The sequence below is a fragment of the Lichenostomus cassidix genome, chromosome 3 (assembly GCF_008360975.1).
Source record: "Lichenostomus cassidix isolate B80296 chromosome 3, HeHo_3.0, whole genome shotgun sequence".
Taxonomy (NCBI): Eukaryota; Metazoa; Chordata; class Aves; order Passeriformes; family Meliphagidae; genus Lichenostomus; species Lichenostomus cassidix.
This window is the reverse complement of record NC_139483.1, coordinates 46,050,699-46,077,227: the sequence shown is the minus strand read 5'-3', so window position 1 is coordinate 46,077,227 and position 26,529 is coordinate 46,050,699. Positions and strand designations below refer to the sequence as shown.

The following is a 26,529-nucleotide window of genomic DNA, read 5'->3' as shown; positions in this document are numbered from 1 at the left end:
TCAGTGAAGAAATTTTTCTTAATTCACGAACTAAACCTCCCCTGGCACAACTTGAGGCAGTTTCCTTCAGTCCCATTGTCTGTTACTTGGCAGAAGAGGTCAACCCCCACCTGGCTACAGCAGTGCAGTTGTAGAGGGCATTAAGGTCTCCCCTGAGCCTCCTTTTCTTCAGGCTGAACACCCCCAGCTCCCTCAAGTACTCCTCATAAGACTTGTGCTCCAGAGCCTTCAGCAGCTGTGTTGCCCTTCTCTGGACACACAAGATAATGGTGTTTGAAATGAAAGGTTGAGAAGTTCAGCCGCATTTTCTATTTGCCTGTTTTTCACTGTACTCTCACATCCTCTAGGTAACAGCGACCAGTCAGGATCTCAGGAGAAACTTCTCATTGAAGGCCAAGGCCTAACCGGATGCTCTCCTCGGGATTCTGGCTGCTACGAAAGCAGTGAAAACCTGGAGAATGGTAATGGTGACAGCAATTAGTCTTACAGTTCTTCAGTCTCTTTTATCAGTAGATACCTTCATATACTTTGGCTCCTGTTCCTAGCTAACACAAGCTACTTAATACTTGACTTTGTCCTTTGCTCTGACTACCTCTTTCCCTCTTGGCTTGAGCCATTGGTTTTCATTGCTACTGTTTCTAGTTTACTTATTTGCATTATTCAGAAACAGACTTCTGTGATCTTAAAGCAACAGTCTTTCTCACTGCCATTCCCATCTTCTCCACTCCTAATCATACTCTCATGCCACAGTGCCTCATGAGGCTTGCACTGCTTGCACACTGACATCCCAAATCTAAGGAACCACCAATGGAGAAGTCTCTAAACTATACTGAGATTGGGAGGATTTTTTTGAACCCCCCCAAAAACTGTTAAGAAAAAATGTTCTTTGTTTTAGGCCAAATTTTTCTATTTCCTTTGGGTTGCATGTTGCATTGTCCTCTGATCAGAACCCAGCTGCAGAGATTTAGGACTTTTTAGCGTATGAACTCTAGAAAGTTAAATTGAGAAGTTGACAAGGAAATAAACTATGAAAAAAATGCTAATGATACCAGTTTGTATTGCCTTATCCTGCACAAGTGAAAGGTGATGCACTGAAAAATTACCAAGGCAGATGGTGGTAATAGAGATTGCTGTCTCTGATCTGAAGAAACAGGTTTTTGAGCTAATGGAGCATGCTTTACTTGAGGGATGGTCTAAATTTGTCATTAGGGAGGAAATATTAAAAGAGCTGAAATTGGCGTTTTCACTCCAAGCATTTGAGCCATGTCTTGGCCTCAGACTGCCTGGATTCATGGCTCACATTCACTACAAATAGGAAACAAAAAACATAATCAATAGATTCTGTACACCCCTTACCGTTGCCATTTTTCTGATTTAAAATAAGAGCTAAAGACCCTCCTTCTTAGTATGTGCATTTTCTGTTAGTCTGCCACTGAAAAATAACCATTTATTGAGGAAAATTGCAATGTGCTTTGAAGCTGAAGGCCTGAAATTGACAGTATACTAAATTCCTGAAAGTGGGGAGGCTTTTTTCTGATATGAATCCACATCCACTAGGCATGCTGGAATAGAATCATAGCTAAATATATGGCATATGTGACAGTTTTCTTTTCTTTTTATCTCTAAGTACAATCATAATGATAGCTGTAACACTGAAGTTAAAGTGCTGCCTGTATATTTTCCTTATTTTAACAATATAATAAAACCTTTAGAAAGCAATTGGCATTGCTTCTCTGCTTGGATACTTACATTTAAACTAATATTTCTGTCTGAGTTTTCCAGAATGTGAAATGCTGATGATTTTTATACTGTTTTTTATGCATGACTTGCTGCATTTCTGCATCATTTTTGCTCACAAATGCATTTAATGCTTGTTTTGAAAACCGTTATGAAAAGAACATTTGATTCATTCAGAGATTTTGTCAAGGCTATTTAATCTGAAATGTGCTCCACCTTCTTTGCAAAGTTCATGGACCGTAGTTGTTTGTATGCATATTGTTTTCAAATTACATTGTGCTCTCATTTAGGATAGTCATTTATCAGGTATAAATATCATAATGTGCAGATCAGCACTTCATAAAGGGGAAGTGCATTCTGAGAACAAACCAGTCTTCAGATTTTCTGGGCAATGGTTATACATAATATCTTTATGATTATTATAATGTCCAGTTTGGGGCTGATATTGGACCTTTTGGCATTAGTTCAAGGTTTCAGAACTGCTCTTACACTTTGGCTAGAAAATGGTTTGCTATGTACTATAGCAGAGTATCTTTTGTAAGTACTTTTCTGGGTCCCACTGCAGAAGTATTTGGATATTCTCTTAGGTATCCACAGCCTACTTATAGTAGCACTTTGCTCCAGAGAGCAAAGGAGCATGCAGTCTGTGATCTATCCAATGTTAGGAAAAATCTCAGAGCAGGAAGTAACCATCCATGATCAGACAATTAGTCCATATAGAAACAGGGCAGAGAGGCAAGCTGTCCCTTAGACTTGTGACAGTGGTGTGGTTATTGGACTTCTTTTGCATGCAGGTGTTAACAGTCTGAGGTGCATTTGGAAATCATATCAGAAATCAGGTTCTCACAGGGCTGGCCAAAAGCAGACGGCTACAGAATGATACAGGACAGAGCACATTGCATATTTGATGCTTCCTAGGACACTCTTGGGGAATTAATCGTTTAAGGACTTAAAAATTTGGTGCTGTTTCCTGGCATTCATTAATTTTCCTGGAACTTTTTATGAATGTCCCTGATCTTCCTTAGAGCCTCCATACCTAACAGTATATGTGTACAGACCTCTGTCATACTCCTTCCCAAGTCATCTCTTTTCTAGTCTGAGAAGGCCTATTAATTATTCTCTAGAGGTCATTCACATCCATGTTCTTGCCTGGCTTCTTTGAACCTTTACTTGTTATGTTGTACAGCTTTCTCAAGGGGATGTGAAGAGATAAGAATTGCACATGCAATGTGCAGACTTGAATGAGCTGACAACCCAGGCCTTTATCAGGTTGAGATAAGGGTGTTCTCTGATTTGTTCAGAAATTGAAGCCCAGATTCCCTTAGTACAGGCAGGCATCCTAAACACTTAAGCATTCAGTCCTGATTAGTCAGAAAAGGAAGCAATAGAACAGGTGGCCACATTGCCTAATGTAGTGTGCATTTCTACTAGTTCGTAATCAGTAGAAAAAGCAATGAGGCCAGTATTGTCTAAGGTGCCATCATCTTTGTTGTGTCAGCAGAGCAGTTTGAAATGCACCCAAAATACAGCCTCAGAAAGCAATGCCAAAATAAAGTTAATAAAATCTGGGATTTGGACACTGCATTCTGTCTCTGGTTTTACGTACTTTAATTTCTGAGGATCATCTTCCATATGGGAAAAAAATTCTATGAGAAACACTGAAAAATTTTTTGCTGTAGCTATGGTACGTCTAGAAAGATTCCCCAAGGCAGTCTCCTTTCTTCTGAGGCAGATGATGACAAGGAATTAAAAAGTTCCTTCCCTGTATGACAAAAACAAGAAGTATCATGAGATACATATATTATATATATTTAAAAATGTATTTTCAGGAAACATTACCTTCCTTTTTTAATGTCTCAAAAGCATAATGAAATTATACCTGACAGTTAGGAGGAGGGAAGGAATAGATGAAGAAAGAGAAATAAATCATAGCTGCCCTTCTGATATTGCTCTTCACTTAAATCACATTAAAAGAAATTACATTCTCAACTACAGTCCTTTGTACAAAGCAATAGCATTGAACCCATCTTTTAAAGCCTTTTGAAGAGAGAGCCTAAAGATTGCATGTTTGGTTATTTGTTATAGACAAAAAGTTTTGAACTTTCTTCCATTCTCACCTCATTTGTATATGTATGCCTAACATGGTTGGAATGAACTAAAAATTTGATTTTACTTTCCATAAATTTTGCTTTTCTTGATTTTTTTCTTCTTCCTTTTCCCCATTTCTTCTTTTTTTCACTCCCACGCCACTGGCTTTACACAGACGTACCCCATTTCTTAAGAAATTCAATGCAGCTTACTAGATACACTTATGGCTTCAGTAAGAGCTTATATTGCACAGTAGCAGGATTTTTCACTTTTCTTTTAGTGCTGAGGTTCCTGAGTGGGCTTTCCTAAAACTGGTGTAACCCCTGATCAATATTTCAGATTGAAATGAAGGCACATAGATTTTGTTGTGTGAGCTGTGACAGCAAGTCCCAGACAATAGGGTGAAACACTGCACAAGTGAGGCATGTGCTGGCAAATATGAATAATGGAAAGGGAACACTCCTTTCCATGCTCATTACATATTGACATTAGTGCCTGGAGGTACTAAAAAATGAATATAACACTTCTTACACATCTTTTAATGTGATTGCAAGTTATTTTCAGAAGGCAGTGGCCTAGCTCCATGGAAAGGTGCAGAGAGGTTCTTTCTGCTACTTCTCTGAGTTACCTGAACTCAGGTTGTAGCAACGGAGACAACTTCGGTGTGGGATGTGTCTCCTACAGCATTTTGGGAAATGGTGATATTTAGCTTGAGTTGCACTGTGAACCCTACAGCTTCTGAGAAAGGAGTTGCAATGTGCTCGCATTCATCATTATGGGCATGCCTAGATTTTAGATACAGTAACTTTCTTTGGCTGCAGTGTTTTCCTTAGATCTTCTTAAATGTAACCTCCATTTCCTTTGCTAGTTTTCTGGATACTTTGTTTTTTAAACTCCTCCAGCAGAGGTGGAGGCAAGAGAAAGCAAACTATTTTTTTTAGGTTAAACAGGTTCTTTCATTCATGTGCAAGGTGAACAGTGTGTATTATTCAAAAGCCAAGCACCAAACTTCTTTCAAGATAAAGTTCTGAAGGCAAATGGTATGAGAAGAAAGCATCTATTGCTTAAAAGTACACCAGATTACTTTAGTTCTGATGTAGTCAGCAAAACTTCTCAGATCTCTGAAAGTATCAGATCCTTTAACTGACAGCTGTTGATTGCAGAATTTTGATATCATTTAGCTAAATCTTTTGGTTTGAGGTTTTGGTTGTTTGGGTTTTTTTCTTTTCCATAGGAAAAGGAAATTTTAATTTCTCTTTGTGTATCTATCCATCCACCTACTCATCCTGATTTTAGAAAGCTTACTGTGCATGGGGGAAATTATCCCTGCCACCCTGAAAACAGTAGGTGTTGAGGATGTGCTGTCATTCTGAAAGGTCATTGGCTTTGAGACAAATTTACTGCTGTCTTGTTAAAAATGATATATTTTTTTAAAATCTATATAGTATTTGAGAAATTACCTTCTCTTTCAAGTAATGAATACTCTACTAGGCTCAATCCCTTTGATCAGAATTTTTTCTGTCAAGCAGAGTTGGTGGACTTCATTGTTTAAAATCAGTGGTTCATATCTCATAAAAAAATAAAATAAAGCTTACAAAGAGCATGTGATTAGTATTGTCATCTTAAGTGTTTATAATAAAACACCACGTCTCTAAGACCTTTCACTTTGATAACACACTATGACTTGAGACTAAGATTAGTCACACTTGAAACTCCCTTTTGAAACACTTTTCCATCTCATAAGATTTTTTTCTATAAAACTCTGCCATCCCTGAAAGTAGCTTTCCAAAGAGGCTGATGCAAATCCACTGATGCATCTTGCTCTCTATTTTTCCATTGCATATGGTTTTGCTGCTGCTTATTTAAAAATGAAATAACACTATTGGCACATAATTAAAAAATTCATAAACAGGGTCTTAAAAAATAATATGCTAACTACTTTATTAAAATATGAACATTATCTTTTATATATTAAAAAAATTAGAGAACAAGAAAAAAAGAGTAGGACTTTTGAGTTATTTTGGGGAAGTGCTGTTAAACCAGTTCATTCAATGAGTATAGAGTATCAGTTCTAACTGTCGGATACAGTATTTCCACACTGCAAAAAGTTTATATGAGCTAAACCTCAAATCTCTGCAAATTGGAAGGCAGGAAGGATATTATGTATTTTGGATGTATTTTACTTAAAATACAACATTTACTAATAAAGCTGAAGTTCACAAATCCTTATGCTTGAAATGGCAGTGAGTTCTTCTACATTTAGAGTTAACACAAAGGGAACAAATAATTTTGTTTCAAAAGCGTTTAGAAGTGATCTATAATTTATGCTGCAGATTTTTTTTAATGGTGGATTTATTTATTTCTAGGTAAAAATCGAAGGACCTGTCTTCTGCCCTCAAAATCAGCAAGTGAGCATGGCTTTAGGGATTTCAGCAGAAACCAGCTATCAAATTATCCCACACTTCCACTGACCAAGTCGATAGAAACCCTCCAGCCAGGGGAAAAAGAAAGCCGGCTGAGTTGTGCACACCGTGCTCTCAAGAGCTCTGTCAAGCCTCCGGCTGTCGTGGCTCTGAAGAAGAACCGCAGAAGTTTACCAGTTGCTGTCTGTCGAAGCTATGAAACTCTGGATGGCCCCCAGGGTGTCGAGACATGGCCAAGATCTCACTCACTGGATGATCTCCAGGGAGAACCCCATACTGACTTGCAGGACACTAACAAGAAAGTAGGTTCTTTTCCTCAGGATTCACTGGATATAGCTAAAAAGGCAACTGGCTCTGCCTTGCCACTTCAGTCTCATGGAGGCAGCTGTAAGGCAGATGACTTCATGGCTAAACCGGGCAAAGGAGCTGCTAGTTCTCAGAAGGGAAGAGCTAAGGAATTGAACTGCTCTGTAATGGAGACTGCAGGTGGAAAGCCTGCTCCGTTCCCCCTGAAAAACTGTGAAGCTCAACCTGCCTTAGTGATGCACCATGCAACAAGGACGCCTCTGGAAATACAGAGTAAAGGTTTTCATGACCTTGCACGGGCTGATTATGCTCCCGTCCTCAAGGGAGGTCTAGAAGCTGAGCAAAAAGGCTCAAATGAGGCAAGAACGCAACCAAAAAATCCTTCTCAGCCACCACCTGTCCCTGCCAAAAAATGCCGAGAACGCCTTTCTAATGGATTATATCATCCTCCCATGACCACAAGTGGAAACCAGTCAAGTTTAGAAGCACCATGTTTGCCAGTAAAAAAGACCAGCTCATCCACCCCCATTGATTGTCATGGGGTACCTGCCCATAGAACATCTTCTGAACAGGAGCCCAGTACCCCTCCTAGCCCACTGCCACCCTGGCTGTCAGAGCTCCCAGAGACTGCTAGTGTTCAGCAGCATGTGGTAAAGCTCGGCCCTGCGTCAGCAAGAAAAGTCTCTTGTAGCAGGGGAATGGATCTGGAAATGGTGATAGAAAACAAGTTGCAGTCTGAAGATATTGATCTTACTGAAGAACCATACTCAGACAAGGTAAGTGGTAATCACTTCAATGGTTTTATTATACTAGCATTCCAAAGCATAGTCTGTCCCTCATTGTATCTGTCATTTTTTGTGGGTGACGGGCCAAGATAAACCAACAGTCATTGGGACACTAGACATTCTGTGACTCTGTTTGTCTTTGTTATCAGACTTTATGCCTAAAGTAATTCTTGTGTTGTGGGGGACTCAGAAATCCCAGACTTACTCAGAACCTTCATCTTTTCAGCCTGCTGGTGCCTTGGTGGCACTGGACATGGAAATGTCTCTTCCTCTGCTAATGTAGGGAAATAGAGCTGAAAAAGGAACTAATGATTCGATTTTTTGTTTCCAAGAAACTCTGAATTGATAGCATCAATTAGGACATCTTTTTGCAGGGGGAAAGAAGGAGTCCCTCTTTAGGGATTGCTTTTTCGGTTTTCATGGAACCTCAAGGACAGCTCCTCCTTGCTCCCATCCTGCACTTCTTTGTGTTGCACTGGTTGGTCTGTGTAGATACAACTTCACTAATCTGTCTTCCCTCCTTTGTATCTGGCTGGGGCATTCAGCATGGTCGCTGTGGCATTCCTGAGGCTTTGGTACAGAGGTACTCTGAAGACTTAGAGCAGCCTGAAAAGGATGTTGCTGCAAACATGGACCAAATCCGGGTAAAGCAGCTGAGGAAGCAGCATCGCATGGCAGTGAGTATTTCCATAAAGCAGATTTTCTTGTTTGTGAGCAGACTTTTAAAAGGACTGACTTGCAGTAAAGGGAGATACTTGAGAAGTCCTGGAACAGAAGTGCTCCTTCTGTTCATCCAGCAGGTACAACATAGGTAGAGGTACTGCAGGGGCAGGAGGTACCTCCCCCAGCCCCAAAGGACAGTCAGTAGTTGAAAGGAGAGTGGATAGCTCTCTCATGACTGAATAATGGTTCTAAAAATCTAAGCAGACTGCAAACAGTGGTAACAGAGACTTGCTCACTAAGGGTCATGTGGCTAGCACAGACCTTTCCCATGAGAATTCTTTCTCTCTTCCTCCTGTGTTTTTATAAACAAAGATAAAGTTTGGATGTTGTTGAAACAGTTTCTCAAGATATGGACAGTTCAGGCCTGGCCAATCCAGCCTAGGGGGAGGCTTCGAACTGACCAATCTGGGTGACCTTTGAAAAGTCTATATAAGTTGGAATTAAATAATAAAACTTTCTTCTTCATGCCACACATTGAACCTGAACCTTTTTTCTCTGCTAGCGGCTCAACAGCGACATGGTCACAGGTATTAAATGCTTCTGTATTAAAATTTGAAAGGTTTTACACTCCTTTTTCATTTCTTAAACGATACTAGTGTCTCCTCCTTAGCAAAAGCAGAAGGGAGAAACCATCAAGAAATTTAATTGTTTTTTCTAAGAAAACTTGGTCTGCCTGAGGAGGTAATAGGCAAAATTGGTGTTCTCTTGCCCTACTGAGAAATTAAATGGATCACTTTGAAAAGTCTTGTTACTGATACTCTTTACTGATCTCAGACTAGTTCAGAATGGTACATGGCAGTCAGCCAAGCAGCTGGATACTGCCCACTCCGTCTATATTGCCAAAATTGTTGTCATTGCTTCTGTGCCAAGGGATCTGAGCCTTTCAGCCCACACTACTTTCATGCTGACAAATGTGACATGAGAGAAGTTAGAACATCTGCTATAAAGTTACATCAGTTTGGAAGAGAAACAAACAAACAAACAAAAAGTCTTGTTGTAAAACAAGCAGAGAAGTTTAACATTAAGGATTCTCTTTTCTTTCTTTTTTTACCCCCCAGATTCCAAGTGGGGGACTTACAGAAATCTGCCGTAAACCTGTATCCCCGGGACTCATCACCTCTGTATCTGACTGGCTGATTTCCATTGGTCTGCCTATGTATTCCAACCTGCTCACAGAAGCAGGATTCAACACACTGAGCAAAGTGCCTTCTCTGTCACAAACTTGCCTTGAAAAAGCTGGCATCGCAGAGGAAAGGCACATAAGCAAGCTTCTGGCAGCAGCGAGACTCTTCAAACCTCTTGATCCAGAGGCAATTTAACGTGCTCCATAGTGTGACATTGCCTGGTTGAGAATCCACTGCTTCTTCCTGCACCAGTATCGCTCTAATTACTTCACATAGCTAAAGGGATCAAGGCAGTGGCTCCCCAGGACAGGCAGATATCTTCTTCAAAGGATATGAAAGTCTTTGGCGACTGAAGGAGAAGAGAAGCAACCACCAGGTAACATAGATGTGGTACTTCCCTCCCCCCTCACTCCCATCTAAAGTATTCTTATTTCATAAACTGCGCAGGGTTGGCCTGAGAATCAGACAGCTTCAAAGAATTAAGGGGCCCTTGCACATTTTCCTCAAGTTTGTGATAGTGATACTAGTAATAGGTCTTTTGTACATCTAGGTTCCAGATACCTGAAATCAGTCCAGGTACAAATCAAGGTGCAAATTTCAGTAGAAGCTGTTTGGCAAATGCCTTTTGTTTATTTTAGCAGTCTAGAGCTAAACACAAAGCCCTCCCTAGTCATCTTTGCTGTTGCTTGGTATAGGTCCCAATTGCCACAAAGCCTTTAGCTAGGCCGAAGTTGATGGACTGAAATTAGTTTTCAGTGTAGTCCATCTCTGTCACTTCAATGCAACTAACCCACAGAGAGTCAGAAAGCTTCTTTTTATTTGTACAGAGCTGAGGTAATTTTTATAACTGCTTTCTAGCAATCAGCTTTTTATTTGCCTTAAAATAAGCTTTTAAGCAGTTACCTAGTGTTCACTTACCTGTATTCATTCACATTTCCCAAGCCTTGTTTCAACCTGTCACTCTTAAGTTGCATTTAGGGTGATTTCCAGCTGAAGTAGCTTCTATAAAATGCCTCATCATAACATCTCCTGAGTTGTAGAGATGCTTTTACAAATGCAGGGTTATGCTAGGTTTTGGTTGTCAGGTTAACTCCTTGTTCACTACAGTCTGCATTTACTGTTGTTACTAAACTGTTCCAAGATATACTGCCTTGTATATATGTAACTGCTTTTCATTTTAATCATATTCTGTGTACTGTGTTATATTGTCAATCATTATGCTGCAGCTTTGACTTGGTATCCTGACCATATTGATTCCAAACAGTGGGTTTCTGCAAATGAAAATTCACTTGCATTGAAAAAGCAAATTGTGTCCCATAGAAATCATTAGACCCAGTAATTCCATTCTATGGATAAGAAAATTCCCATATAGTCTTATGAGTAACACTGTGATTTTTAGAACACTTGATACCCCTCACCACTACATTAATGTTACCTCTCACTGGAAAAGAGCATTGTTCTGGCAAATATGATGAACCATTTTTCATTATGTAATGGTATTTTTCTGCCTGACTCCATGTGAAACGTTCCAGTCGCATATGTGACTAATGACAGATTTTATTTTTCTATATTGGGTACACGTTTTATATACCAAATACAGATTATCATGAATAGCACATAGCTAGCTTGTTCTTTGGGGTCTATATATGGTGTCTCCTTCAGCTTCTTGTAATGCAGCTGTTCCATGGAAGACAGAGCAAGCTTAGTCTGGCAGGTAAAGGGAGATAGGATAGAAACCTGGGCACAGGCCAGGATGTGTGGCTATTTCCAATATCAGTTCTGACATCAATTTACTGTGTAAAACCAGACAAGGTACTTCACCATTTGGTGCCCCAATTATCCCAGCCTCACATTGAGTAATGACTTCTCCTGATAAAATGGTCTCAGATTGATGAATGAAAAACTTTGGTTACTCCATGATTTCTTACTATATCTGGTCCTTCCAGGGTCATGTTTTAAGTAGATGAATATGCATTTTGCCTCCTGGTAGAATTGATAGCTGTTAGGTTTACTTTCCTCATTTCGTATTTCACCAGTGTCTACTGCACACCATCATATGGAGGCAGCTAATTTACTGATGTGACTTGAAATTGTTCTTAAGCAAAGCTCTGCAATGTTCTCCATGCATAATCAGCATGTTCTGATATGGCAGAATCAGGGACATACAGCAGACATGTCTTGTACAGCTGGTGAAAATCTGGTGCAGCCTCGCCTCAAATACTGCGTGCAGTTTTGGGCACCACAATCTAAAAAAGACATTAAGTTATTGGGGAGCATCCAAAAGAGAGCCACAAAGGGTCTGGAAGGGAAGCTTTATGAAGGAGCTTTATGAGGAGTGGCTGAGGTCACTTGGTCAGTTAAGCCTGGAAGAGGCTGAGGGGAAACAGTGCAGTCTCAACATCCATGAGGCAAAGCAGAGGGGCAGACACTGATCTCTTCACTGTAATGACCAAATGACAGAACCCAAGGACTGAAACAGAGTCAGGGGAGGTTTAGGCTGGGTATCAGGAAAAGGTTTTTCACCCAGAGGGTGCTTGAGCCCTGGAACAGGCTCCCCAGGGAAGTGGTCAGTGCTCCAAGCCTGTCTGAGTTCAAGAGACATTTGGACAATGCTCTAGGGCACATGGTGTGACTCTTGGGGATGGTGCTGTGCAGGGCCAGGAGTTGGATTTGATGTGTCCCTTGTAGCTCAGTATATTCTATGATTCTAAAAGAAAAAAAAAAGAAAAAAAAAGTGGTTTTTTTAAAAATAATTATTATTTTTCTGTTGTTCCTCTCTGAGGCTTACATGGTGACTATCAGCAGGAGATGGAAAGAGTATTGAGACTTCCTGGGGTTGCTGGCAGGGACCAGAACAGAGTAGAAGTGGACAGCAGTTACATTGGAGCAAGGGAAAAGTCCAAGCTGACTATAGCAATAAAAAAGAAAACAAATTTCCTCGTGTTGCAGGGAAGACAAGTCATATAGTAAAGCTCTCCCATATTAATTACTTTCCCCTCTCTTAATAACAGAAGGAGAATTATGGGAATAAGCTGAACCTGTTTGCCAAACTCTCTTTGTAAATCCATACTTTTAAAATGATTATGTGACCCAGGGAAACCAAATCACACCCATTAGGACTGGAGTGAGCAATTTGAGATTTATGAGATTTAGTATTTGTTTTGTTTTCTTTTAAAGACTTTTGGTCTTTGTGGTCTTACTTGAATTTCTGTTGTAGTTTATATTTTAATCTAAAAAAAGCCTTAAGCTTCTCAGTGTTTGAGCTTCCCTGCTGTGGTTTCTGTGACCTGTGGCATTCCCCAGGCAGGTGAGGTGATGCATTATGAGAGCCATAACCTCTTGCATCTTCTTGCAACCCTTCAATGCTCTAAGCAAAAGTTCACTCATTAACTCTTGGGAAGCACAGAAGAAACCTGCTGCTGGAATCCTGATCTGCTCTGCTCAGGCTCACCGTGTTAAGTATCTATCCACTGTATCTTAATAACTCAAACAGCTATTTAACAATAGAAGCAGCAAGCCCAAAATATTACCAAATGCCATCATAATCATATGCTTTGATCAATAACCTGCTGTTGCTACCCAGGTGGCAATTCCCTGTGCTCTTATATGAGCCTGGCTGTGGATGCAGACTGGGAGCATGATCAGAAGCATTAAACACTGCATTATTCAAACAGGCCATCATCTCTAAGAGCAGCAATAGTGGTCGATTCACCAAGTCACAGCTGTGCAGTTGTACTGTATTATTTTTAGAATAAATAATACTTTTGGTCCAAGATACTTTTATCATTAATTGACACCCTTTGGGGAATCAAAACTGTCAAGCAAGTTATGTAACAACTAACAAAGTTGCACTTTCTGTATATGAAATCAATATTTAAATAACTTATTTTTCTCCATTTGCTGTTCTTAAATGATGTAAGTAGCTGTAATATACCAGTACTCAATATGTCCTGCAGTTTGCTTCAACCCAAGAAAGCTGTGTATTGTAAAGAAAAAAAACAAAAACAAAATATGAATGTGTAAAGATTATTGTGCTGTTTCATTTAGCAAACAAAATGGTTGACAAAAGGGTTTTCCTGTGTATCAAAACTTGTCTATAATTATATGTCATACTGTTCATAGATAAAAAGTAAATAAATTTCCATGGTCTCTCTCTTTTTTTGGTTGTTTTTAATTTTGCTAACAGATCCTCTATTTGGTGCTCTGGTAGCAGTCCAGCAATTTAATTTTTCGCTTATATCTTGTGCCCTCACCCTGTAGCTTACCAAGCCTCTAGTTCCTTTCCTTGTAAGCACTCTGAACGCCTCCACAGCAGGAGAAAAAAGTTTTAAAATTTTAAAATATTAAAATCCCTGATAATCCAGGACTAGAAGCAACAGTTAAATTATGATATGATGTGAATCATCACTGTCCAAACTTTGTCTGTTATATTTGTGAATGTCCAGCTGCTGGGCTCAGTGAGATACGTGTGAGATCTTTGAGGTCTCCCCTTGGGAGCTTTGCCATTTTGCAATGGGGTAATTAATTGGTGGACCCAGAGAAAGGACTATGAGTACGATGCTCTGAAGTTCCGTCTTGCCTGCAAGAAGGGACTTCAAGCCTGATTTTTAAATGCAGCTCTGCTTCGTTTGGCTGGTGAGGTGCCGTGACTCTGAACAGTCAGGCAGTGTCTGCACTCTGTAAGGAGGTGCCAGTGTGGAGGGTTTGGGGCGCAGGAGCCTCGGGACATGACCCTTGGCATTCCTTCCAGCTCTCTTCAGTAACTTCTTGCTTACTGTTTTGCGTTTGTCAGTCAGGTTAAATTTGCTGTGTAATTAATGGGTACGCTTAGCTGCCTAACAGCGTGCAGCCAGCTCCTCATGGCAACAGTTTGAGGTTAATCCTTTGTGGATTCAGCCCTAAGGAATGAGGGGCGGCTGTGTCTCCATTCGCTGTCGTTAACCGGAAGCTGAACTCGGGAAACGACATAAAGAGGGAAACAAAAAAACCCTTTTGGTTCGGATCCAGCCAGCTGAATGCTCGGCTGCCCCGGGCAGCGCTCCCATGGGCGCTGTAGGACGTGGCGAGCACTCGGCGGGAATGGGGCTGAGGAGCTGCGCGGATCCTGCGGGAATGGGGCGGCAGAGGGCGCCGCGCCGCTGGCAGCGGGAGCGCTGGCTCTGGGACAGGCTGTTTCCAAGGGTCTCTCAAGTAACAAAACAGAAATAAAAACAAAACAAACACTGCACAACATGAAAAGCCAGGGCGCTTGCCATTTCTGCAGCTGGAAGGAGTATTGCTTCCCTTCCAAGCTCGCTGTGGTCCAGGATTGCATTGGGAGCAGCTGAAACACAAAGCCCCCATCTATTGCTCTCAGCATTTTGCTGCTGTGTTTGATCCAAGTGTGTGCTAACCGCAGTGGCTGCTGCCAAAACCAAACACCACCACCCCCAATACATGCATACCTATTCTTATTCTGAAAGCTCTCTTTCCACATGTGTTTGCACCAGAAAAAGAGATGTGGGAGAAATGTGCTAAAATTCTTGCTGCTAATACTTAGAAAGAGAAACTTTATGCCTGAGCAGAGGGTTCACATGTAAGGCCATAAAGACTGAAAAGCTGTGGAGGTAATGTTACATGTACCACCAGAGCTACCTCAAGAGTCCACTAAAGATTAATCCTTTAACATTCAGGAAGCAGTACAAAACAAATGGTGTGACTCCTGGGCTCGGTGCTGTGCAGGGTCGGGAGTTTGACTCAAAGATCCTTGTGGGTCCCTTCCAACTGAGCATATTCGGTGATTCTATGATTCTTATTAGTTCTCAGACTTGTCCTTTTGCAGGCACTGCAGTCTTTCACTGCATGAATGGACATCCTTACTTGTTTCCTTCAATTCTGCAACACAAGTAGTCTGTGCTGAGCTTGCACCTGCATGACTATGCCTACAAGCCTTAAGTGTACTGATAATGTTCAAGCCCTGACCCCAAAGCTCTGATATTACCAAGATTCTGTCATTTCCAGTGGGTTTGGGCTTGTCTCCAAGCAGAGGAATTTTTGCACACATAAATGAACTTATTGATATTCTATGCCAAAAAGACTGCAAGCCCTCTTTAAAAACTTTTCAGGACATTTACAGAACTAGTATTCTTCCAAAAACAGTCAGACTAGGACAAAGCCATAGGTCTTATTTTAAAGGAATATTGTTGCTTGGCCTGCTGCAGTTGAAGTTCATGGAAAATACAGGTGCCTACAGTCAAGCAGAAAGATGTCTGGTGGAATTAGCTGCTTCCAAGACAAGACAGGTTTGAGTAAGAGAGAAAGGTGAGTTGGGATTACAGTTTTGCATTTCAAACAGCTTTCTGTTTATTGAATCTGCTTAAGTTCACCGTCTCTGAAACGAGTCCTGCGTAGCCTTGGAGGTTCTGGACTTGGCTCCTCCAGGGTGGATCCCATCCCAGGTAGGCAGAGCTCTTCACATCCCTGACAAGTTCTAAATTCCTTGTATTGGCATATGCTATTCTGAAATTCCCACAAGTTGCATTTCTTCATTTAGCCACAAAATGCATACACAGCTGTGCAAGTCTGTGAAAACAAGACCTGTGTTTATGTCCACAAATGGAATTTACAATTTTTTAAAATGTTTTACTGAAGCATGACTAAACTGTTACCTAATACTAGCATTCACATTTAAAGCTCTGATTTAAGTGCCTCATTTGCACTTAGCCAAACAAACAAAACAAAAAAAAACCCAGGACCATTTCTCTGCCTTGAAGAGTGAAACTGAATTGTCTGTCTGGCAACTTGTATGTGGACTAAAAAGAGAAAAATATCTTAGATCAATTTGATTACGCAAATAAGCATTTATGTGCTTAATAAAGTCATCTAATGACATGAGAGATGAGAGGCTCTCTCAACTCATTAAACCACTTCCGTTTGAAAAACACTTATTTTTGGATTTAGAAAATGCCTTGGGACCAACTGCTACCTTCTCAATTTTCTTCTCCTCAGCCTGATGACAAAGCAGGGAAGGTTTTCAGGCTGCTTTCTAACACACATGTAAGTGTAAGTCAAAAATTTGGGGTTTGGCACATAGGAGAACCTGGAAGGCATTCAAAAACTTGTTTGTTCTCTTTTTTCTTTTGTGTCTGTTTTGGCAATTTCATCTGTTGTGTCTTGCTTCAGGAATATGGGAGGCCTCTACCTGAGTCTGTGAGGATTCATGCAAATTCACATCAAAAGCAACAGTCTGAGCTCCCACGCAATGCCTGTCCAAGTGTAGATATGTCTCCCCTGGAGCTGACAGGTGTCTGCAGCACAGTGTTTAACCTTGAAGGCAAAGCTTCAGAGCTCTACATGTTTCATGCCCAAGAGCACATAAACAGATTTGTCTGTGCCTGTCTGTATATATGCTAAATCAAGATTCAGCCTCACTCCTTGTATCCTTGTGAGCTGCTTCCTACTGCCTTCTCCTGTCATGTTACTTGTTTGGCCTGTGAGAAGACCAAAGCCAAGGTTTTGTCAAGTTCTGGGCATTGTTTGGTGCTCACTTAGGTGTGTGCACAAGCAAAAGTGGCTTGTGATGCCTTGTGCAAGCAGCCCAAGAGGTATAAGTGGCCTAGGGAAAATACAGATAACACAACAGTGACCTGGGGAATACCTCCTCAGGGCCTCACAAAGATCCCCCATTCAACTGGGAAAGGGAGGCAGGAAAAGAAGCCAGTGAGCTGGAGATCCTCCATGCTGGTGGCAATTTCTGCTCATTTTCCTGGGTGTATCTACTTTGCTGAGAATTTTTGTGAAGTTCTGTGAATTCAAGATACTATTTGGAGAAGAGAAATTCAACTCAATCAGGTAATTGAGAGAGCATCCATGCCAGATGCACTCTTTAATTCTGAGAACTATTGCTTTACTGGGAGCATTGGGTCCTAAGGCACAAGCAATGAAAGGCCCAGGAAAGAAGGAAGTTTTAAGGACTAACAGTGAAATCCTACTGAAGATGTCTTCTTGATGTAAGTGAAGTAAATCTAGATATATTCTGTTTGGAGCAAACTGCAAAGATCTGTCAGGTTGCACCCTGAAACTTGTGCAAGGTTTTCACAGTACCAGAGTTGGAAACATTTGATTTCTCTCGCTTGTTTTCTGTTATTTCCAATATAAGCCCCCATAGGGTTCCTTACCTCTGTGTAATCCTGCATGTGCTGTGGGAGTAACATTCACAGGCAGTGCCTCCCTCCTTCCTTCATGCCCTCCCAAGGTGTGTCTCAACCACCCAAGCATGACAGTCCCTCCAAGCAGCCAGAGTGAAAATCCTTCTCTGTAGCATTCCTGGCATGTGTTTGCTCTGGCTGCTTTAAGGGCACAGGAGGAAGGAAAAGGGATCAGCCAGCTCATGGAACAGCTGAGGTGGTAGTGAGGCTTACTGGGAGAGACCAGAGGGAAAGAAGGAAGGGCTGGATGAAGAAATTAGTGGAAAGCTGATGAATGTCATAAAAATAAGAGCAGCATTTCTTACCTTCTGGGAACACAGAGGTCTCACATTCTCAGGGGTATATTTGGTGGGAATTTGGTGTGGTTGTGCCTTGCTTTTTTGTGCATTTAATAAGTTCGTTTGAGCATATATTTTTAAAGGAGAAACTTGTTAAAATATATGAAGAATTTAGGGACAAGAAGAAAATTCTCATTTATTTCCACCTGTGGGAACTACATACTGTTCTCCCCCAGAAGAGGCATGTCATGGCTCAGGACAATTACCACTGGACAAGGTGAGGCTCTCCCTGTCAGCCACTGTTCTATATTTCTATGCTGTTCTGAGCAGGCTGTGGCTAACTCTGAATCGCAACATCCAGTTCATCCTTCCTCACACTTAGCAGTGGGAACATAAAATAGGTTGTTAGTTTTCCCAGACATACACTTTCTGCTCACTGGCTTAACCTATAAAGGAAACAGCTGCTACAAGGTTTGTCACCACCTTTGCATCAGCTACCTGTAAAACCCAAGGTTTTTAAAAACCAAACCTAAATGCTGACAGGAAACCAAATAAGCAGCACCACACTTGTTAAGTGAGCCAATTAGCAAAAAAACAGGGTGAGTCTCTCTGAGCCACATTTGCACAGGAGCTCTGCCACTTGCTGCTGTTATCTCCATCCCATGCAAGCCTGTAGTTTCCTTCAAGCTCTGAATTGCCAAGGTGGGACACAGGTAGTGATTGATGGCTGGTACAAGGCTCTGAAAATCTAAACTGTTCTGCAGGGCTGCTGCTTTCATCTCCGTTACAAAAGGGTCAAATATTTGACAAAAAGCTATTTTTGCCCCTATCAATCCATACTTTTAGAAATCGCAAAGCTTCAAAATAAATGCATAAATGAAGTGATGAAAAAAGCCCATGAGGACTCAGAGATACCAGCAAAATACAACTGAATCTCTAATAATTCCCTGCCTTCCCTTCACTTTGTTGCTAACTTACTTGTCACTCTTTTCCACAGAAGGCTGTGTCTGACCTCTCTCCAGGTAACCTTGCTGGACTGTGGATCTCCCTGCCTGTCCAGCCCTGACCTGGGCATAGCCAGGGGATGGTGGGAACACTTCAGCCTTCCCTGTGTCATGCAATGCACAGCTGCTGCCAACCCCCAGATCTCCCTTCTGGTGCCCCTAAAGCCATACCTCCCCTAGCTCCTGCCCTGAAGGGAAACACCACCACTTGCAGGCATCCCAAACCCTGTGGAAGGCTCTGGTGACTTGGGCAGGCGGGACAGGTGAGTAGCCAGGCTGGCAGCTGAGGCAGAGTCTGTGCCTAATCTGACACATTCTGAGGGTTTGATCTTACAGTGACAATCCCAGAAATGGCCCTGGAGAAATGTAAGTGAGCAGACAAGGCATAGGCACTCTGTGACACACAACTACCCTCTGAGAAAGGCTCAAACAGAAGGGGGAGAATTCAGGGGGTTCTGTGCAATTTTTTCCTTAAAAGCAAGAAATACAACTCTTCAAGGGCAAGTAAACTTCAAATGAGAAGATACCAAAATTTACATTTTTACCTCCTAGTCTTCTAAAAATCTGTGTAAGGGGCATAACTGAAACAAGAAGAAGCCATTAAAGACATTAAAATCTTGCTCTGCTCTGAAAGTCAGTGCCATTTCCACATTCACTTCTCAAGTCTTATTTGTTCTGGTGGTGTCTCATGCAGACCAGCAATATAATGAAACACTGCTTGAATGATTCACTTGGATAAAGTGTGCAGTCCAAAGCTGGACATAGAATATATAACTAAAGCCCCCACAGACTTGTATACAGAGAAGTGTCTCCACATGACTGTTTTATTGGCTAGGTGCTGGATTGCCATCTACTGGAGAGTAAAGAAATAAAATCCAATAAACTATTTCATAGTGGGGGAACAATGTTGTCTGTACTTTTGGCTTTAACTTTCCCTGCTTGTGTACAATTAATACAAGTCTGTGATGGCCTATAAAATTGTTTCTCTGTTATGGTAAGAAACTTCTGGTCTTCACTGTCTTCAAAGTTAAACTGCATAAATATTACTTTTAGAAAGAGGCACTTTGAAAGTTTTTTCAAAGGTTTCTTCAAAATGAGCATATATGGTCCATTTAAAGCTGGAATTACTGGATAAGCAGCAAGCAAAAATGTTGCTAAAGATCAAAGTTTTCTTAGTTCTGATCTACTGTATTTGTGTGACCTTTCTGTTCTTACGGTTGTAAGAATGGCTACTGGATAGATAAATGACTACTGAGAGATAAAACTACTACTGGCAGAATTTATGCCAAAGGCAAATTAAAGTGAAATATTTGAAACTTTCTTCCTCTGTCTATCTCCTTTTGTCTGCAATGAATCTCTGTATTTAGGCCTGTTAATGTACAATAATCTCTTGCTGCCTTCCATTTACTTTTTTTTTTTTAAGACCATAAAGCCAAATGCTCTTAGAAGATAGAGAAAATAACAATTACAATATATGGTACTACCTCAATTCACCCTACCGAGTGCACTTGCCTACCTTGTCATTAGACCATCTATCTAGCTGCTTGTTCCAGAATGTTCCTCTCTGTTGAATACCACAGCCATGAGTATTTCACTCAAGACAACTCATTCCCTCATTGCTGCTGAGGCTCAGCTGGTGCAGCAGGAGGAGCACATTTTGGGGAACATCCCATCCAGATCCTGCAGCGTTATGGCAAATCTGTTGAGCAGATTCATATGGTGCACAGTGGCTGCAGCCAGCGTGGAGACTCGCTCTGAGCTGGACCACTTTCAGTGCAAAATAAATAAAATCTTCTCATCATTTAACTGTTACAGTTTACCAAGTAAGCAAATGGAAAGGATGAGACCTAGGCTTTGACAAAAGCTGTAACCCTAAAGTGATGAGGTAACAAGTGCTCAGTGACAAAAGACAAATAACTGCAGTTGAGGGATTATTGTTATTGTCGCTATTATATAATTTTCCTTAAATTTTTTCTTAAATGGTTCAATGAGTTTTCTTTCAGGAGAAAACAGATCAGTCTTCAGCTTAAACACAGAAGTCTAGCCTCCCAGGACTGAACATTAAAACTTACTAGAATAGTGTTTATGCTGTTAATTTGGGGATTTCTTTTTCAGAAGAGTGTTTCTCCTAATCTCCTTTCCTTGAAAACAAAGCACATTTTATTCTCTGCATCTCATACTGGTGTGCCATGCCTCTCTGAAGAAAATCTATAACACCATGTGACTTTTGCAGCAACCCTTAAGACAGGGGCAAATCTCAGTGTTGAGCAATGTATGACTGGAATGAAAAAAACCCCAAATCAGTTTGCTATTAGTGCAGTTATCCTCCAAGCTCCAAGTCAGGTGATCAGTCTATTGGCTCAATTTTCTGTGCAGCAGTTTGGATATTTTTCCATTTTGATGAGACTGTATTTCTCGAAAACAGAGACAAAAAGCCAAACAGGGTGGGGAGCTGGGGAGGCTTCCAAGCAGCTCTGAGAGACAGCATGGAAGACACAGAAATGTCATAAATAATAGTATATTTCTTTTTTCCAATAAAATTTCTGAGTGGCATCAAAAAAGAAAACAAAAAAAGGTTTGCAATTCACTGTCCTGTCATCCAATAAATTTCACATAGCTCTGTGCCAAGCCCTTTTATTTGCTTCTTGTGGCTCCTACAAGCCACACACATTAGCCAGCCATGCATGCCCACTGTCCCACCACCTGTGCCACCTGAGTGTCTCCCTCCAGCCCAGGAGTGCAGGCCAGGGCTGGCACAGCTGGCAGCTCAGGCAGAGCCCCATGAGCCACCAGGGTTGATGGGAAAGTGCAAAATGTGGGCCAGAGTACTTCCCTGCCCTCAGATCTAGAATCTGGATTGACAGCAAAATATCACTGTCTTGATTTTGTGTCTTGCTGCAGGGCCTACTTAATATTTGTCTGAAAATGAGTGTTTATGTTGTCCTTGCCTCAACCTGAGTCTACTCATACCTCCCTGTGTGGTAGGGATGGGAAAGCAATTCACCTGGATAGCCAGCTGTGCCTTGTAGAAGCTGAAGCATCTTGCAGAGGGGGCAAGAGAACGAGAAGTCTGTGAGCAGCTTTTTGCAAAACCTTTTAATCGCCCTTTTCAGAGACTGCAGCCAAGCCTACATGTCATTCCTGTAAGTATTGTTACTTTCTCTTTGCAGCAACAAATCATATTGATGTTCTTCAATATGCTTCCATGGGCTGCCTTGAGCTAAGGCATTTATTTCTCCCATCCTGATCCACAAAAAGGATAAACCAAACTATTGCTGGCCCTGGTGTCATAATGAAGCCCAACACATAGCTTGATATAATTACCCAAGCATGGGCTTGTGGATTTGTTTGTTCGTTCATTTATTTATTCCATGCATCCTTTGCCTTCAGTGGTATATCTTGAGAACAAGAAGACAGACTTTTCCCACATAAAATATGCATTTTCAGCCTTCCTTATGCACAAATAATACTTACGTGGAGCTACCCTTCTCTAATTCTTCCAGGGGCTCCAATGACCCTATCTACTTTCTTTTTGGCTACTATGACTATTGTCATTGCCCCTGCAGTCACTGCTTTCCCTTTGAAATATTAACTCTATTTTAGCCTCAACTGTCTTGAAAATTAACCCCATGGAGCTCCTACCCCCAATATCTGCCCCTTTTCTTCCCCATTCACAGCACTCTTGTGCAGGCTGCCCCTGCCTTCCCCCTGCCTCTGGAGAGCTGCCTCTTTCAGGGGGGATGTGCTTTGGGCAAACCTTGCTCTGTGCTTGGGCAAATCCAGGAGTGCCTTGGCACAACTGGAAGAGTCCAGGAGGGCATTTCTGGGGTTTCTGTAAGGCAAATGTGGGTCCCAGTGAAGCAGTGAGGATACTGTTCTTTCAGTTGTCTGATTTAATAACATTTAATTGAATAACTTCCTTCCTAACTTAAAAGCTGTGGGGTCTGCATGTTTATCTATATTTTACCTCCTGAATGTCATTAAGGTCACTGCTGTCCCAGAAAATGATGTGTCAGAATTGGATTCAGCACAGGATGAGGACAGGGATGGTCAGTGCAGCACGGCTTTCCTATGAAGAGAAACTAAATAGCCCTGAGGTCTGAATGGAGAGATGGATGCAGGATGGGATGAAGACCAGGGAAGTGATGATGGCCAGGGAAAATGGGAATGGAGCACAGTTTGCTCAGGGTCTTCACAATGCACTGAACAATTGATACTAACTTAGAAAAAGGAAATAATGGTTCATAACTGTGTAGTTATATTGTGGTGTTGTTCACAGCAAGCTGCTCCTGAGGCCACAAGAATTAATGAATTGAGGAGATTGAGGAATACAGCTTTGTTTATGGCTGCTAAAAAGATTATGGTGTGAGTGAGGGCTTTACATCAGGTCATACTTAAACCACAGAGAGCTGGAAGAGTCTACAGGGGAAAAGGTTTCATACTCTTTCCACAAACATAGTTAAGATGCATCTGAAGGAAGGATACTGAGATGAATAAACCCTTAGTCTGACCTAACACAACTGCTCTGATGTTAATGGATTTGGGAGATTTACTGGAAGACGAGATTGTGCTTCTTGTGCTTCCTTCCTTGAATCTCATTTTTTCCATAGATAGGACTAGTGGTAACAACACGGATTTAGCCACAGTGGTCACACATGAGGTCACTTTTCTTTTGCCTAAGAGCAATCTGCAGTACCTCAAACCCCAGTTTAATTGTCCAGAATCCTGTAAGAACTGCAATTAAATAGGAAAGGGCCTTTCCATTAAAAACTGAGCAGCTCACTACTGAGTTACCCTACAGGACATCTCAAACTTCAACAGTTGCCAACAGCAGCAGCTGAAGAATGATCTCTCCTGGCTGACACTACATTTTCATATACAATTTATGGAGCTTAGTGCTAATATATGGCCACAAACAGATGCTGCTTTTCTCCTTGCGTGTGATAATGAAACTTGTGACAAAGCCAGGAGTACCTGATGAGAAGGAAAGAAAGCAGAAGGTTTTTCATTGTAAGGATCACCTCACCACAGGGAGACTTTGGTGAATTAAGCTCCTGCACAGTGGGTGACATAAATGGGGCTCAGACACTGTTTTGACCTCCCAACCCTCTCTTCTAGCTTTCCACTAAAGCCTCACTAAGTGGGAAAAAGAGAAACTATCCATGCCATTTAGTCCAAACATATTCCAGATATGTACTTTCTCACTGTTATTCCAATTACTGATTTTTCAGGGTTGAAGCAACCGAGAAACAACCACAGCAACCACAGCAGACAGCCAAACATCCAGCACCTCTCTGGGAGAGGCTGGGAGCTGCCACAGCTTGGAGGGGGAAGCCTGATGGAGCATCCTCAGCCCACAGTGCTCACTGGCCCCTTCTCCAGCAAGTCCTCCAGCCCTTTCCTCCAGGCTCTGCTTTGCCACCATTCCCAACAAATAAATGTCTCTTTGCAGCCCACAAAGCCCACACTCACCACCCACAGCCTGCCTGTTGGAGTTTGCTCCCTGCTGTTGTCTCCTACAGGAAAGTGGCTAAAACTGCTCTGTCAGTGCCACGTTTTCCTGCAAACAGGGCCTGTCGTGATTACTATGTGTGCACGAGGGAGTTTTCCAAGCTTGAGCAATCCATCTGGCAGCAGCACCACTGCTATAAGGTTTGCTCCTGCAGGACAGGACCCAGAGCTGATTTAACTGCATTAGTCACCACCAGCAGTACCACTGATCTTGGGCCCAGAGTGCTGGCTGGCCAGCAAGCCTCATGGCTATTTTAACTTTGTTTGTTTGACCTTTCCAGTGGTCCAGACCCCTCGAGGAGCTGAAGAATGCTTCATCCCCCGCTGTTGCCTCTGAAATGCAGGCAGCCAGGGCCAAGTGTTAGGCAAAATATCAGGATGCACAGGCTGAGTAATGGTTCATCTTCAGGAGGGGAAAATTTGCCTCTTACTAACTGACTCTAAAGAAACCAGTTTTAAAATAGAGATTGAATTTGATTGGAAAGGAGGGAATGGAGCCAGCTAATGTTTATTGCTTTGAGGATCATTAAACGTTTCTTTATTTTATTTATTAGCTGTGAGATTTCTTTATAGGCAAATAAATTCACAGATCTGAAGAACAGAACCAAAACTTGACATTTAGAGCCATATTCAAGTTTTCCCAAAGTTTGTGAGGGTTCAACTCATGTTATCCACTCATTCAAGCAGGATCTAAAGAAAGAAGCTGAAAAAGTTGTAGTCCTGGGAGAAAGTTTTGAAAGTGCAGCAGGACTGGACTACTCTTTCACGTAGATCATTCAAAAATATATATTATGTATCTAATACTGTTACTTGCTATAGTTCCTAAAACTGTAGGCAAAGCGTTGCACAAGTTTAGGTCTCCAAAAAATACTTCTAAAAAGCTGTTTACTGCCAGGCCATTATTTTTTTAACCTCTTGAGCCAAACTCTCTCAAACTGCACAGCATCTGGGGAGGAAATTATTGCTCAAACTGTCAATGTCAGGACAGATGCCAGACAAACTTAGCTGCGTAGTAGTGACATCTCATTCACTGCTGTCTGAACAGCACACTTGGCCTGGACTCCTGTGCTCCTCAGCTTTCAGGAGAGCACTTGGCAGAGCTGAGCTGACACACGAATTTTTACACAAGGAGCCATAACACAACTTGCCTTAATTTGGGAAGGTTTACCATTACTCCTCTCATCAGCTGGATTACTGCCACATGGCAGGTTTAAAAAGAAGAGAAATATAGAAGAAATATAGACCAAATGATCTGCAAAACTGAGATACTAACACACAAGTCATATAGAAATAAGGACAAAATAGAGAAGATTTATAATATGAGACCTGACATTAAGCAGCTCCATACCTTATGGAGTATGAAAGACCACCAGAAAACCCATAAAACTGATAGACCAAAACAGCTAAATTGTAACAAGCTATTACAAGAATCAAATCTCTGTTCACATCATCTTTTCCTCACAATATCTTGGTAAATTTTGACAATTTATTATTTTTAAAAGATCCCACACCACTGAGTTTTCATGATGACTGTGATGACCTAAATGTGCCAGTGGGATATTTGTTCTTACTTCAACAATGAGCTTGCAGGCTCATGCTTCCAAAGTAGGAATAGTTACCCCTTGGGTTAAGGCTGGTCTTAGCTGGAAATACTTTACTATTTGAAACTTCCTGATTAACACTTCTTGGGATTCTGTAAATAGCTGGGGAGGAAAACATCTGTGCTCAGATAAAAGACATTTGTGGATTTGCTGTCGGAGACATGCAGTTCCCAGCGCAGCATCACTAAGTGATCCCTGTGAACCAAAGGAGATGACTGTGAAAATGATGCCTCCAGTAACACAGGCAGTGAGAGGGACAAACAGACGGTCACTCAAATGCAGACCCCGGTTCTGGAGGTCAGTTAGTACTCTGGTGGACTACCCAGTGAAAATTTTAATAGGAAGAAAGATAACATTTAAATTGCTCCAGATTTGGTTTTGCTCAGTTTTACTCTAACCAGTGAGTCAGGGCAAGCAGCTGTGTTTTCAAAATTCACTTTTGTATAGTGTGAAATTGCTTTACAATCTAAGACGGGGGGGAAAGGAGCTAAGGTTAGGTTTTAGCAGAAAAGTAACTTTTCAGACTAAACTACCTGACTAAAACATGATAACCTTTTTTCCTGTACTGCTACATAAAAATATATGGTATGGCTCTGTCCCAGCTCCTGAGGTTAAGAGCTCCAGCTCCACTCTGAAAAGTTACTCTGTAAAAAAAAAAAAACAAAACATCCATATTTGTTGGTCCTAAGTCACTCAAACCTCAGATCTGCTAATTTAAAAATAAAAAAAATATGTTTTCTCTAGCTGCCGGTGCTTAAACTGC

The 26,529-nt window shown here is 41.4% G+C and overlaps 1 protein-coding gene across 5 annotated transcripts in view; it reads left to right on the top strand.

Annotated features, from left to right (window-relative positions):
- LOC146439628 (SAM and SH3 domain-containing protein 1-like) overlaps window positions 1–13,345 on the top strand; it is a 531,074-nt gene extending 517,729 nt beyond the window's left edge. For all 5 annotated transcript variants that reach the window (XM_085055592.1, XM_085055595.1, XM_085055594.1 and 2 more), the window contains exons 17-20: window positions 348–461; window positions 6,192–7,330; window positions 7,885–8,016; window positions 9,121–13,345. In XM_085055592.1, coding sequence (XP_084911718.1) covers window positions 348–461; window positions 6,192–7,330; window positions 7,885–8,016; window positions 9,121–9,381 — 1,646 coding nt within the window. In that variant the 3' untranslated portion in view covers window positions 9,382–13,345. The remainder of the gene's footprint in view (window positions 1–347; window positions 462–6,191; window positions 7,331–7,884; window positions 8,017–9,120) is intronic.
- Window positions 13,346–26,529: the final 13,184 nt, after the last annotated feature.